Consider the following 10,492-nt stretch of genomic DNA (forward strand, 5'->3'; position numbering starts at 1 on the left):
AAATCTCAGAAACCACCACTAAAGAACTTATGCATGTAACCAAACACCACCTGCTTCCTGAAAACCTATTGAAATAAAAAATATATTTTTATAAAAAAGAAAAAAATGCCCATACTACCCAAAACAATCTACAGATTGAATCCAATCCCCATCAAAATACCAATGACATTCTTCAAAGAAACAGAATAAACAATTCTAAAATTTATGTGGAACCACAAAAGACTGAGAATAATAGCAAAAGCTAACCTGAGCAGAAAGAACAAAACTGGAGGAATCACATTACCTGACTTCAAATTCTACTACAGAGCTATAGTAACCAAAACAGCATGGTACTGGTATAAAAACAGACACATAGAAAAATGGAACAGAATACAGTACCCAGAAATAAATCCACACACTTAGGGCATGGCTACACAGAGGAAGGGGTTTCTGAGCACAATACTCTGTATGTGTTAACTTTGTAGTTTTGAAGTTAACAAGACCCTGGGCTCGCTATGCAGTCCATATGTGATGTTGAACCCTTTACACACAGCACTAGATGGTTTTGAACCTATCAAAACACTGCTTCACTTAAGTTTCACCAACTCCTTAAAATCCTAGTAAGTCTACGTTTTCCTTTGTTCCTATGTTTTCCTTTTCTCCCACTTTGTGGGTTGTCTGTTTACTCTGCTGATTATTTCTTTTGCTGTGCAGAAGCTTTTTAGTTTAATTAAGTTCAGTCTATTTATCTTTGTTTCTGTTGCATTTGCTTTCGGGTTCTTCATCGCGAAGTCCTTGCCTAAGCCAATGTCTAGAAGGTATTTTCCGGGGTTATCTTGAACACTTTTTATGACTTCAGGCCTTAGATTTAAGTCTTTGATGCATCTTGAGTTGATTTTTGTAAAAGGTGAGAGATGAGGATCCAGTTTAATTCTTCTACATGTGGGTCACCAATTATCCCAGCACCATTTGTTGAAAAGGGTGTCCTTTCCCCACTTTATGTTTTTGTTTGCTTTGCTGAAGATCAGTTGGCTAATCAGATACCTCATAGCTCCTCTGTTGTATAATTTTGTGCATTGTAGGTCAGGGTCAAAATGATAAAGGTGATTTTCTGGGACTACAGACTTGTCAATAACAGGTGGTCCTCGGCTGATAGAGGTAAACAAATAAAAGCTTTAAAAGAATGTTCTCTGTTAAAATTTGCTTTCATAAATTTCATGTTTAAAATCATTTGTGAATAAATGTTATAAAAAGGTGAGCTACGATTTTGGCAAGGCAATTTCTGAGCAAATCACACACAATTTTTTTTTCATTCTCATTGGTCTATTACATAGACGAAAACTTGGTTGTGAAAAAGTGAGAGAAAGAACTCGGCTATTTTATTTTACTAGAGCAAAAGCGAAGGCAGACGCCTTCGCTGTAGCTCAGAGTCCTGTTCCATTCTTCACCCACGCGCGGGGCGGTCGCTCGGCGGGTAGGAACTACCAACCCAGCATCCTGCGCGGCGCGGGGAAGGAAGCCCAGGAATGAGAGAAAGAGGCTCCGGAGGGATAGCGGGCCAGTGAGGGCCGCCCCTCTTTTGAAGCGGTTTTCGTCTCTTTCCGCCGGTGGCCTCCGAGCTCACCCAGGGGCGGGTCCCGGTAGCGCGAGGCGGTGCAGGGCGGGAAGGGGATTCGTGGCGGCAGCGGCGGCGGCAGGGACAGCAGGAGCAGTGGTGCTGTCAGCGCGGCCGTCGGAGACATGGGAGACCCGGGTTCGAAGGTGAGTAGTCGAGTGAGGGTCCTGGCGTTCTCAAAGGCGAACCGCGAAGGGTTTGTGTTTACTGCGGTCTGAGGCCTGGTGCTCCGTCGCAGCCTCGGGGCGATACCTCTTCAGTGTCTGAGGCCGAGCCCAGCTCTGGGGCTTGGTGCGTGTCTGAGCGAGGAACCCGCAGCAACAATGGCCGCCCGGCCCCCTGCACGGGCCCTGGCGTTCGTTGTGGCCGCGGCTGGGCAAGTGGGAGCGACGTTTTAAGGCAGGATTGCCCTTCGGTATTGAGCTTGCGTTCCTCCTTCTGGAGTAGATACGGGGAATTCTGAGAGGCTGGTAACGCGTTTTCAGCGTTGGGTCCCTGCAGCTCCGCACACGCTGTGGCAAGAGCCGACTGCTCGAGTTCCGTTCCTAGTCGGGTTTCCGTGAAATTGTGCTCAGTTCGTTTTCCTCAAGAGCTCTCTATCTTTAATTGTTCCTTTCGGAAACGCTCTCTTCCTACAAGAATGTGGCTGAACAGATATAAGCATGTTTTGGCTTGTTTTTATAGATAATAGAATCTGTCCCTCCAGCTGGCCCTGAGGCATCTGAGTCAACAACGGATGAAAATGAAGACGACATTCGGTTTGTCAGTGTAAGTAGCAATGATGATTGGGTTTTTCCCAGAGTAAAAGACTATGGTGGGCCATTATGTAATTTTACCTCACCTGGTCATTTAACGTTTATGAGTGTCTAATACATACTAGACCCTGAAGCATGGCACAGGATTGGGAAATTTACCAAAAGAGCTATCTGAGCCACCCCCGTAGCCATCACAAAGAGCATGTCCTAAAGAACGTGCTGTACACTTAATCTCGCCCCCTGCCTTTCATTTAGACTTAAGATAAAACGCTGGTGTCTAAAACGCTGTTTTGAAAAGGAGCAAGAGTAACTTCTAAAGGCGACACGGAGGAAGGAGCTGCTAATGATGAGCAAGGACGTAGAAAACAGGAAGGGTTGTGAGAGCCCAGAATCTTAGCGTTATGGTGCTTCTAACATGAAGGCAAATAGCTTGAAGATTTCTCTAACCTCTGAGATCATCATGTTACAGCATAGTACAGTTGATGCTCATAATGAAGAATCCTACATCACTGGGAACATGCTCTATTTTTCTGAGTTTCTTCCCTTTGGGACAGTAGTTTTCAAGCCTTAGTAAGTATAAACAGGCAGATTCCTGGGCCCCACTGCAGACCTACCGAGTCAGAATTTCCAGGCGGGGGCCCAGGAATCTTCATTTTCAGACAAGTGCAAGGACATAAGGATTTCTGAGCACACTTTGTACAGCATGGGTTTCCAAAGCAGAAGGGAGTATTTTATGATATATTTTGGGGTGATTTTCATCCAAAATTATTGGAGTTTTAGAAAGGCTTTGCGTAAAGTGGTGTCTCAGCTAGCTAGGCAGAAAACAGTTATGTCCCGAACTCCTCTTTTGGAATGTCGTAGTTAGTTGCAGTTTGGTATTCAAGCTGTAGAATTTTTCTTTAATGGAGTGTCTGTCTAATGTTTCTGTGTTTTTTAGTTTTTGTAGGTTTAGGGCGACTTTGTAAGTCACTTGTTTTTTAAATTAAAATTTCCTCCCTAAACATTGTTTTGTTAATATCGTTGTTTGTTTTTCATGTTTTGTGTATAAGTTCTTTACCCTGTCACTTTCTGGACATATTTCCCAATTAATAGTGTGTGTATATTTTGTTCCTGACATTTGGAATCTTTCTAAATATTGATGGTACCAAGGGAGATTGTATGCTGACTCTGCCTTCACTGTTGTTATGCAGTAAGCAACGTCACTTGAAATCGAAGAGCAATGGTTTCTGTTTTTGTAACGAGAAACATTTGGGAAGAGGATTTCATGGGTCTTTAGGAAAAATAATTTTGGTTCCTCTTAACTGGTATAAAAACAGGAATGATTGGGACAGATGATCTTGATGAGTTTTTTGTGCATCTGTATGTAGAAGTGACACATGTCTGATTGATGATCCATGTGCCGTTGAGAAACACAGATGGGATGTACAAAATTAAGTTTGGAAAAGTAAATAGGTATAGATTTGTGTAATATCCTAAGGAATAAACCATTATATTTTAAATTCTGAGTTAATATATAGGCTGTGTTTAGCTGAGGTTTAAAACTCTTACTTTAAATTTTATTTTAAATATAAAGATCCTTCTACATCTTTTAATACAGTATTTTGTATATCCAGCGTGATAGAACCCTTTATATTTAACCCTGTTCAAAATAGAAGATCAAAGATTTGACAGCTCTTATATGGAGAAGTGAATTACATGCTGTCAGTGTAATTGCAGTACCAGAAAGAATGTAGTAAAACATCCCTGTTGCATTTCAGTGGTGCCACATAAAAGACAATGATAACTTAATTCCACTTTGAAATACACTCAGAGACATTTTTCCTTTGTAACCCCATCGTATACTGGGCTCTACCAGGATATGCTTATTTCTCTGTGTTTTTTATAGTACCATCCAGTAAAGATGCAGTGCTGCTTGGTGTAGTTCTCCGCTTGTGGGTTCTTTAGATTAAAAGAAAAAAAGTTTGTTACTTCTTGATATATTCTGGTTTGGATTCCTTAGTCTTTTCGTATAAATGTTGATTATCTAGCCTTCATTCTGCGTTGTGGCACAGAATCCTCTTTGTGTTCTGTCATGTACCTAGCCTCCAAAATAAACAATATGCTGAAAGAAAGAAATGATAAAAGATTTGGGGATACAAAAAGAGTCCTTATCTTAATGTAAATTTTATTGAAATATAGTACATATACAGGGAAGTTTACTTCCTCCTTGCCATCACTATTTTTGTACCACATTACCATTTGTCTAGATTGACTATCTTGTTTGTATTCTTCCCACATACTCTCCTATGTGGTTAACCTTCTTGAAACAGCTCTAATAATGTTCCCATCTTGATGTTATTTATTGATTCCTTTGCCTACAGAATAAAATCTAGGATTTTGACTAGGGCATTTATGGCCTGGTCTATGATGAGGGTAGTGTATATGTAAAGAAAGGATCAAGAAGACTCAGAGTTTGATGTTTGGCTGTACGGTGATGTGGAGGATAAAGCAGGGTTATCAAAGAACTTCGTTATTTTGAACTCAGCTATCTAAGAGATTACTGATAATCATTTCAGTTAAAAAAAATTGTACTATGAAATCTGTATCTTTTTTTTTAATGAGGTAGGGCCAGGGGGTGGGTTTTTCACTATGTTGCCCAGGCTAGACTTGAATTCCTGGGCTCAAGTGATCCTCCTGCCTCAGCCTCCTGAGCAGCTGAGACTGACACTGTGCCTAACTGAAATCTGTATCTTTTAAAATCAATGTCTGTGCTATTTCCCATTTTGAAAGGAATCTACATGGCTTTATTCCTCTATGTAGATTTAGGCTCTTTGGGTTTTGTCATTATTTACGTATTTTTTTTTTTCCTTTTTACTAGCAGGAACATTATTACATATTCATGTACTCTGACTCTTTTCCCATGCCTCTTTTTTTTTTTTTTTTTTTTAGACAGTGTCTTGCTCTAAATTTTATCTAGGCTAGAATGTAATGGCATAATTATAGCTCACTGTAGCCCCAACTTCCTGGGCTCCAGTAACCCTCTCACCTCAGCTTCCCAAGTAGCTGGGATTACAGGTGTGAGCCACCGCACCCATCTGATTTTTTATTTTTGTAGAGTTGGTGTCTCACTATGTTGCCCAGGCTGGTCTTGAACTTCTGGGCTCAAGTGATCCTCCTGTCTTGGCCTCCCAGTGTGCTAGGATTACAGGTGTGAGCCACTGCTCCCAGCCCCTTTGCCCGTTTTGTTTCTGATTATCCTGTGCCACTTGCAAGATTTTCTCAAGAATCTTTGCCAATTCCAACTAAAAAAATCTCCCACTGATTGTTAAATTTAAGTTTAATTGGAATGATTGTTCATGACTTGTAAATTTGCCCACTTCCTTTTTAGGAAGGACCATCGAGACCTGTTCTTGAATACATCGATCTGGTCTGTGGTGATGATGAAAACCCTAGAACCTATTATAGTGATGTAAGCACATTATATTTGTGTTTGTTCAGTTTTCTTATTAAGTGCAATAGTGTGTTGGTGGTGGCTTGAACTGGATCATAAGAACTAATTGTTGGCCAGGCACGGTGGCTCTCGCCTGTAATCCCAGCACTTTGGGAGGCTGAGGCGGTTGGATCACTTGAGGCCAGGAGTTCGAGACCAGCCTGGCCAACAAGGTGAAACCCCCATCTCTACTAAAAATACAAAAAATTAGCCGGGCTTGGTGGCACATGCCTGTAATCCCAGCTACTTGGGAGGCTGAGGCAGAGAATCACTTGAACCTGGGAGGTGAAGGTTGCAGTGAGCCAAGATCATGCCATTGCGCCCTACCCTGGGCAACAGAGCAAGACACCGTCTCAAAAAAAAAAAAAAAATCTAATTGTTAAACTTTCAGGAATTTTGTGAGCTGATCGTAAACATAACGGTTATTACAAATTAAATTATATAAATGCACAAGTACATAAATGATCATTATATTTAATACATCATTTCCTACTTAATACATCATTTCCTACTATCTGTGCACTTGAGGTTATTTGCATCTATTGGTAGAAATACTATTAATACATAATAGTGTCTTGCTGCAGTATTAATAGAACATTACCCCATTGTAATCAGTAAAATACAAACTAGAGTTTGATTTATTATTTGTTGATTAAACTTAAGAAAGTGAAGGATACAATGTTAATGCAGATTAAATTTCAAAGTGTGATGTGTCTCTGCTAGACTAAATGCAATACAAAAAAATTGAGGAAGTTGCTTTGCAATATTCCAAAACTCGGCCAGGCATGGTGGCTCACACCTGTAATCCCAGCACTTTGGGAGGCCAAGGCTGGCAGATCACTTAAGGTCAGGAGTTCGAGACCAGCCTGCCCAATATAGTGAAGCCTCATCTCTACCAAAGATACAAAAACTAGCCGGGCGTGGTGGTGCATGCCTATAGTCCCAACTAATTAGCCGGGTGTTGTGGCACGTGCCTGTAATTTCAGCTACTCGGGAGGCGGAGACATGAGAATTGCTTGAGCCCGGGAGGTGGAGGTTACGGTGAGCTGAGATCACGCCACTGCACTCCAGCTTGGGTGACAGACTCCATCTCAAAAAAAAAATTTTTTTTTAAACTCTTCATTAGTTTGGAAAGGTGTTGATGTCATTGATGAATGAGTGAAACTCTAATATATGTCTTTATTGTTTCATTTTCATCTTATTCATTAATGTAATTGAAAATATTATCCACCCTTCATGTTGCTACTACAGTCAGCCCTTCATATGCTGTGGGTTCCACATCCGTGGATTCACCCAACTGTAGATGGAAAATATTTTTTAAAATAATAAAAATACAATAATAAACACATTAAAAAGTAATACATTATAAAAACTTTTATGGCATTGATATTATATTAGGTATTAAAAATAATCTAGAAATGACTTCAAGTATAGAGGAGGATATGCAAAGGTTGAGTGCAAATACTTCATTTTATACAAGGGACTTGAGCATGGGAGGATTTTGGTATGGGGAGGTGCAAATAGCATACTCATATGACCAACCATTTTGCTAATTGGATGATAATTCACAGTCAAATTTTGTGAAACTGTTGTTGGTTGTAGAATTTTAAAAACTAATAGTGGGTTTTTCAAGAAATAGCAAGTCATATTGATATTATAGATATAAACTGAAAATCAGGTTAAGTATTTAAGTTTAAAATGTATTTCCAAAATTAGATAAAGAATCACTAAGAGAACTTTTTACATTGACCCTTAAAGTGTTATGAATTTTACTTACATATGTAAAATTATTTTTCAGATTCTGTTTCCTAAAATGCCAAAACGACAGGGTGATTTTTTGCATTTTTTAAATATGAAGAAGGTGAAAACAGACACAGAAAATAATGAAGTGAGCAAAAATCATTGCGGATTGTCTAAGGCAAAGGAACCACATTTCGAGTATATTGAACAACCAATTATTGAAGAAAAGCCATCACTTTCATCAAAGAAAGAAATAGATAATCTTGTGCTTCCAGATTGTTGGAATGAAAAACAAGCATTTATGTTTACAGAACAATACAAATGGCTTGAAATAAAAGAAGGTAAATTAGGATGTAAGGATTGTTCAACAGTTCGGCGTTTGGGATCGAAAGCAGAAAAGCATGTCCATGTGTCCAAGGAATGGATTGCATATTTAGTAACCCCTAATGGCAGTAATAAAACTACTAGGCAAGCTTCTCTACGAAAAAAGATTAGGGAACATGATGTTTCTAAAGCCCATGGTAAAATTCAGGATTTGTTAAAGGAATCAACTAATGATTCAATTTCTAATTTAGTGCATAAACAAAATAATAAAAATATTGATGCTACTGTGAAAGTTTTCAATACTGTTTACAGTTTAGTAAAACATAACAGACCTTTATCTGATATTGAGGGGGCAAGAGAATTACAGGAAAAAAATGGAGAGGTAAATTGTTTAAATACACGTTACAGTGCAACAAGAATAGCAGAACATATTGCAAAAGAAATGAAGATGAAGATATTTAAGAATATTATAGAAGAGAATGCCAAAATCTGTATCATAATTGATGAGGCATCTACGGTTTCAAAGAAAAGCACCCTAGTGATTTATCTCCAGTGCACAATTCAGTCAGCTCCTGCACCTGTTATGTTATTTGTGGCTTTAAAAGAATTGGTGTCAACTACAGCAGAGTGTATTGTCAATACATTATTGACTACTTTAAATGATTGTGGTTTTACAAATGAATATTTGAAAGCAAATTTAATTGCATTTTGTTCTGATGGTGCTAATACAATCCTGGGAAGAAAGTCTGGAGTAGCTACAAAATTGTTAGAAAATTTTCCTGAAATCATCATTTGGAATTGTTTAAATCATCGATTACAATTGTCACTTGATGATTCTATATCCGAAATAAAACAAATTAATCATTTAAAAATATTTCTTGATAAAATTTATTCTATTTATCATCAACCTAATAAAAATCAAACCAAGCTTCTAGGAACTGTAGCTAAAGAACTTGAAACTGAAATTATTAAAATTGGTCGGGTAATGGGACCAAGATGGGCGGCATGTAGTTTACAAGCTGCTACTGCTGTATGGCATGCATATCCTATATTATATATGCATTTTTCTCATTCTTACTCTGGTTTGGCAAAGAGATTAGCTAACATTAATTTCTTACAAGACCTTGCTTTAATGATTGACATTCTTGAAGAATTTTCAGTACTTTCAACTGCATTACAGTCAAGATCAACTAATATTCAGAAAGCACAAAAATTGATCAAACGTACCATAAGAGCTTTGGAAAATTTAAAAATTGGTACTGGAAAGTATGAATCTCAAATTGAAGATTTGATCAAGTCAGATAAGTTTAAAGATATTCCATTTAATAAGAACAATAAATTTAATGCTCTTCCTAGGAATATATTACTAGACAATATAATTCAGCACATGAACCTACGCCTTTTATCTGACAGAAACCATGAAGATATTTTTAATTACTTTGATTTGCTAGAACCTTCCACATGGCCTTATGAAGAAATAACTTCACCATGGATAGCTGGTGAAAAAACATTATTTCATTTGTGTAAAATTTTAAAATATGAAGTTGATTTGAATGATTTTCGGGAATTTGTAAATAATAATATAAAATCAAACAATGTTTCAATTCCTACAACTATATACAAAGCTAAAAAGATAGTTAGCACCATTGCAATCAATAGTGCTGAAGCTGAAAGGGGTTTCAATTTAATGAACATAATTTGTACAAGGGTGAGAAATAGTTTAACAATAGATCATGTATCAGATTTAATGACAATAAATTTACTGGGGAAAGAATTAGCAGATTGGGATGCAACACCGTTTGTAAAATCTTGGTCAAGTTGCAACCACAGGTTGGCTACAGATACAAGAGTTCGGCAAAAGTCAACAAGTCTTCCATGAGAATCAATTGGCTATATGGAACTTACAATAGAGTATTGTATACGTTTTTTATCATCTGTAAATTATGTACTACACATCCTTTATATACATAAAGGTTTTTTTTTTTTGGAAAGCCAGTTAAACTTTTATCAGCATGTTGCTGTTTAAAAGGCATTCTTTAAGAAGATAATCTGATTGGTTTTAGAAGCTATAGTTTTTTAGAGATTGCCGCATGCTTGCTAGAGTGGGTCATAATGCATATTCCATGAAGTTCTGTACAGAACAAACACCATTTATAATTTTGTACTGTTTTACTTTAAGTAAGGATGCAAAAAATAGGACTCAGATAAGTTCTAAGCCCTAGAGCTTATATTAAATAAAAGAGAAATGGAATAAAAACTGTAAGCCTTTTGGCTCTTGTCTTTCTCATTTCCATATCTGTGCTATCTAGTATGGTAGCCACTAGCTACATGTGGCTGATCAGTTTAGGACTAAAAGTAAAATTTTAATTTATTTACTTTTACTTAAATATAAAAACTGAAACAATGTAAAATATTTTTCTGCTTAGCTTTACTGTTTTTCAGGAATACATTTTACTCTGTTACCTTGCATAAGATATGGTTGTTGTAGTGTGCCTGTCAATCTTGTGTGTCATTTCCAATATTGAATATAAACAATGCTGATAGATATGATACTGCTGCTGTCAGCAGATGGATTCAATGCAAGTTATTTTTTCTATGAATTGATGTAAC

The 10,492-nt window shown here is 37.6% G+C and overlaps 1 protein-coding gene across 2 annotated transcripts; it reads left to right on the forward strand.

Moving 5' to 3' along the window:
• Positions 1 to 1,295: 1,295 nt before the first annotated feature.
• KIAA1586 (KIAA1586 ortholog) lies at positions 1,296 to 10,139 on the forward strand. 2 transcript variants are annotated; one of them, XM_009241985.4, is made up of 4 exons: positions 1,296 to 1,740; positions 2,279 to 2,362; positions 5,717 to 5,797; positions 7,617 to 10,139. In XM_009241985.4, the coding sequence occupies exons 1-4, from the start codon at positions 1,720 to 1,722 to the stop codon at positions 9,759 to 9,761; spliced, it is 2,331 nt and encodes a 776-aa protein (XP_009240260.2). In that variant the 5' UTR covers positions 1,296 to 1,719; the 3' UTR covers positions 9,762 to 10,139. The 2 variants fall into 2 exon arrangements, with proteins under 2 accessions (XP_009240260.2, XP_003780706.3); XM_003780658.5 differs by lacking the exon at positions 5,717 to 5,797.
• The last annotated feature ends 353 nt before the right edge of the window (positions 10,140 to 10,492 follow it).

The sequence above is a fragment of the Pongo abelii genome, chromosome 5 (genome assembly GCF_028885655.2).
Source record: "Pongo abelii isolate AG06213 chromosome 5, NHGRI_mPonAbe1-v2.0_pri, whole genome shotgun sequence".
Taxonomy (NCBI): domain Eukaryota; kingdom Metazoa; phylum Chordata; class Mammalia; order Primates; family Hominidae; genus Pongo; species Pongo abelii.